The sequence below is a fragment of the Lygodium microphyllum genome, chromosome 26 (assembly GCF_053477565.2).
Source record: "Lygodium microphyllum isolate KBCC chromosome 26, Lygodium_microphyllum_v1.1.10, whole genome shotgun sequence".
Classification (NCBI taxonomy): domain Eukaryota; kingdom Viridiplantae; phylum Streptophyta; class Polypodiopsida; order Schizaeales; family Lygodiaceae; genus Lygodium; species Lygodium microphyllum.
In genome coordinates, this window is record NC_141160.1 from 8,839,641 (window position 1) to 8,844,642 (window position 5,002).

The following is a 5,002-nucleotide window of genomic DNA, read 5'->3' on the forward strand; positions in this document are numbered from 1 at the left end:
CACATCACTTGCTTTCCAAATTCCATGGTGACTCTCTTCTTCTCACTGAAAGATTTCTAGTCATCCCACACCTTATTCTCTAGCTCTTCCATGTTCCTGCTAGCAATGACAACATTAGCATAATCCATCTCCATCCTATATTCATATTTCTTCTATTGCTTTATGTTTGTGCTCTATGTTCCATCATCTCTTACTCCTCATGCACCCCCCTAAACATGCTACATGCATGAAAGAGGGATTGTATAAGTCACATGTTAGTAGGAAATGTTGGTTTTAGTGCACTTAATATAGCTGCCCTAGTTAATAGACTATGTGCCATGATCATCTACTAAGAACTCCCCTTTTCAAGTTTCCACATACTCATGAGGTTTGATGCCATTCATTTAAGGAAAAAGCTATTACAATTTCAAGAGTTTCTATTTTGCTAATGGATGGGTGTGCTTCTAGTTTGTAAGGGGCTCAAATAACTTTTGATAACTGTTTGTGATGTATTGATGCTAGGTATATTCAACACTTGGAGGGGAATTTTAGGGTAATTTCAAGATTTAGAGCCATGTCATTGAGTTGAATTGAATGAGACTCTTCTTTGTTTTAATGTGACAATGAAATATTTTGGATACAGACAAACATATACATTATAAGTGTGTATCCACATTGTCTTATTTGAGATTGTCTACATGGTTGATGGTTAAGCCTATCAATTGTGGTGTGTACTACTTAGCATGACTACATTGGATATTATATACAAAACAAATTTGGTTTAACGTGCATAAACATTATACTATTCATAGCTTCATAAAATTTTCGAGTAATCATGGCTGTATTAGGCACTATATACAAATTCATCTCGCTTTACCATATAGAGACTTATTTTACTAGGTATAGCTTCACATTTATCTAGTAAAATGAAAAACCTAGTTCCAATTTTAAAAACCCTAGTTACCAACTAGAAAAAATTCAGCATTTACTAGATACAACTTACAAGTCTATTTACCATCTAGTTCAGTGTCTAAAGTTCCTTGTGAATCCCAACGTACAGAACCTTACAAGTAGTGTCCAGAAACTACGTGCCCAAGCCAAGTTGTGAGAATGATGCTAGAGAAGATTCGGTATTCCTAGTGTCGATAAGAAGTTTAGATTTCAATTTGGCGTTATGCGAATGATGCTAACGAAGATTTGGTATTTCTAGTCTCGATATTATGTTTAGATTTCGATGGACAGTTTGGCTGGATCGTCGCCAATCGAGTTTAGATGGATCGTGGCCCGATTGGCAGTGCTGTCCATGCACATAAGACATGTTGAAGCCGAGCCCGAGCGGCGGCACCAAAGCTTTACACAATTACGATGCGTGCGGGCAATACTTGAGGATTACGAATGACGGGAGGACGCAAGGTCGATCATAACATTGACAGGAATTGATGTCAATGATGAGACCGCTAGCTGCGGCTTCCCTGCTCCTACTTTCCTGCTTAGTAGGCCCTGCATTCTCTCGGCACGTCTATGACTTCCAAGGCAAGAGAAGCAGAGTAAACTTCACGTCCCCTAATCGGGGCCTGAGGCTTAGGGTGTCGCACATCTATGACAGGGACTCACCAATGCTTCCCCCGGAATGTGCGGCGATGAGCATCGAGGACGACGATGGTCGCCGAGAGGCGTGCGTATCAACACACCGCATGCAGCGATCCTTGCTGGTACGAGCGGGGGGCTGGGTGACGACGGACGTGCGCCGCAAGGGCTTCAGCGGTGAGTACTACGTCGACGTACAGGCTGGGGAGCCGTCGCAGCGGCTGTACCTTAGCCTGGACACTGGCAGCGAGCTGACCTGGATCCAATGCAAGCCCTGCGGGCCCTGCTACCCGCAGATCCTGCCCGTCTTCAACGGCAGGCGCTCCTCGAGCTTTGAGCTCCTCACCGTCGACAATGCCTTCTGCCAAGCAGTCCAGTCCACGCCCTATGGCAGGGGCGCCGACGAGGACTCCTGCGTCTACAGAATCCGCTACGTGGACGACACCACCTCCGACGGCAGCATTGTCGCTGACGACCTGACACTCTTGGACTTCGAAGACCCCAACGCCGGATACCTCACCCTGAGCCCCTTCGGCTTCGGCTGCGGAACCGCCAACGTGCTTGGCTCCTTCAGCCTCGCCTCGGGCGTCCTGGGCCTCTCCCGCGGGACGGGCTTGTCGCTCCCCGAGCAGCTGTCTGCCGTCGGAGCAGGCGGCGACTTCTCATATTGCCTCGTACCGCGTGGATCTCCGAGACCCAGCTCCGGCTTCCTTTACCTGGGAGACGGCGCCGTGCCGGATGGAGTCGATGGCAGCAACCCCTTCCTCGACACGCCTGCCACACTCTGGTACGTAGACGTGGTGGACATACGCGTCAATGGTAGCCCCGCCGGCATCCCCGACGGATCACTCGACTACGACCCGGTTTCGAAGGTGGGAGGGACCATCGTGGACTCGGGCTCTTCCCTCAGCTATCTCACCGCCGCTGCCTACACCCCTGTGCGCGACGCATGGAGGGACGCTCTCAATCCCATCCTCGGCCCCCCGCAATTCACGTACGATATCCTGGATACTTGCTATCCCTACCCGGACGATGTCGATCCTCTTCCCGAGTTCTCTTTCGTCTTCCGGGATGGCTCCCTCTTCACTCCGCGTCCCTCTGGTAACATTATCCTCCTCAAATCTAACACGGGGACCCGGGTCATGTGTTGGCCTTTCGCCCCCATGGCCGACGGGGTACCCGAGTGCCTTATCATTGGCGCCATCTCCCAACATTCAATTCATATGGCCTTCGACGCACAGAATTCACAATTGCATTGGCTGTACGACGCATGTTAACAACTCGCTGCAGGCTGAGAGTTTCCACCATGGTAACTTATCGCTAAAGCAATTAGCCCCGGTAACTAACAGTATCAAGTCGATCCTTGTGATGAATATGGTCCTGGCCATTGTGTTTTTTAAATGTATTGAATATTTCACTAATATTTTTTAGATGGAACATGAAGCCTACATATATATTGACATTAAAAAGACATGAGGAATCTATCATTGCAAAAACATGAAGAATACATATCATTGCAAAGTTTAGTACATTGTCTGTTTTAAAGTTTTTCAAAGAAGATTTTGACTTATTTTTGAAACTTGAAAATAGGTACTAGAGTTTCACGAACATTATTGCTGATAAGTTTCACCATGTCATCACTTTCGTGTTTGGTCAAATCACATCTAATTGCATTGGCAATGACCTTTTTTTGTCTTGGACCATATTTTGATTCCATTTGTAGAACTGATAAGTTTTTATTTGCCATGAAATTTAAAAAAAATAATTGTGTTAATATAAGCACATTATATGCCTACATACATGCATGTGTGTGTGTGTGTATAGACACACATGTGGGGTATAAATGTGTGTCTATACACATGTATGTATTTAAAATTATTTTATATTGTTTATATGTTTTCTACGTCTACGTACATATGTATATACTCTTTAAAACATAATGTGTTAGATTATTATTTTGTTAAAATATTAAATTAAAACTTGTGATTAATGTATAAACAAAGTTTATAACATATTTTTCTAAAGGTACATATTAACTATCAAATAATATTAAAATTATAATCTAATTTAATATATTAATTATGTCTCTTCAACTATAATATTTTGAATGTATTTCGAAAAATGGATAAACATATTTCAAACTTTGATAATGTCATAGTAAATTAATATACTATTTTCAAATTATATACAATATTTTTTAGCAAATAATTTTCCAAGTCTTAAAATAATTTTGTACGAATATGTACACATATATTTATATCACATATGTACTATAGAATGTAATGTAAATGTTAGAGATTTGCACCCATATATAGTATCAAAGACATTAATACATAAGCAATTATTATTAATATTAGCATATAAAGGAATGCTTAAATTATTACAAGTACATTTAATATAATAGAAAAAGATTAAAAAAGTGATTATTAGCAATCAAAATTCATAGAAATCAGCTAATCTAGCTGTGCAATCTAGAAGTTATTGTTATATTATGCCCTAATGAGTTTTGCAAACTTGATTTTTATCTTTATATTTTGTAATTTTTAATATATAAAGTATATTATACGTGATTCAAATAGTTAAATTTTTAATAAAATAGATTAACTTGTTAATATATAAGATGCTCCTATATATAATTGTAGTTTTTGTTATTTTACTTTGTTATTTATACAAATTATTTAATATTTTTATTAAAAATATATATTTTTATTATAAAATACATTTATCATTTATTGATTACAAGAAGAGATGCATTTTAAAATATAAATCATAAGTATTTCTTGCCATTTGTATATGTATTATAATTATTACATTCTATTATCTGATATTCAAAGACAACTTGTATCGATGAAAATTTCAAAAATACAATCATAATAATGCGTTTTATTATTAATTTAAATTAAATATGAGGTCTATATTTTTTCTATGATGGTTTACTACTATTAAACATTAAATATTTTTTATTTACACCAAAAATCAAATTTAGATCATTATGAGATCTATGTTTTTACACTTTAAGAAACATTTTTAAACTTATTTTATTACTCACGAACAATGAAAGGTACGTAACATTTTATTTAGATCAAAATGCTATTCGATCTTAAAATAACCTATGTTTGTATTATAGACTATATGCATCTTTTACCTTACTGAAATATGAGGGCTATATTTATACTCTATGATTTTATTTTCTAAAATAAATATTTCTTATTATACTTGGATGCTACATTCTCATAGATTCAAAATCAAATTTTGGTTATTATAAAATCTAAATTTTTACACGTTTGTTTCTAAAGAAGTAAAACCGCATAATATTTTTTTTGAAAAAAATATATTATCAACAAAGTATTTTAATAAGGTTTTATATAAAAAATAAAATATTTGATTTTGAAAATATATTTTTTAAAGCTTTCATGTAGATTTATTTTATAATTTG

The 5,002-nt window shown here is 37.6% G+C and overlaps 1 protein-coding gene across 1 annotated transcript; it reads left to right on the top strand.

Moving 5' to 3' along the window:
• The first annotated feature begins 1,427 nt into the window (after window positions 1–1,427).
• On the top strand, window positions 1,428–2,959 carry LOC148012986 (protein ASPARTIC PROTEASE IN GUARD CELL 2-like). Its single transcript, XM_087667432.1, has one exon. It carries the CDS (start codon window positions 1,428–1,430, stop codon window positions 2,841–2,843), a length of 1,416 nt encoding a protein of 471 aa, XP_087523558.1. The 3' UTR covers window positions 2,844–2,959.
• The last annotated feature ends 2,043 nt before the right edge of the window (window positions 2,960–5,002 follow it).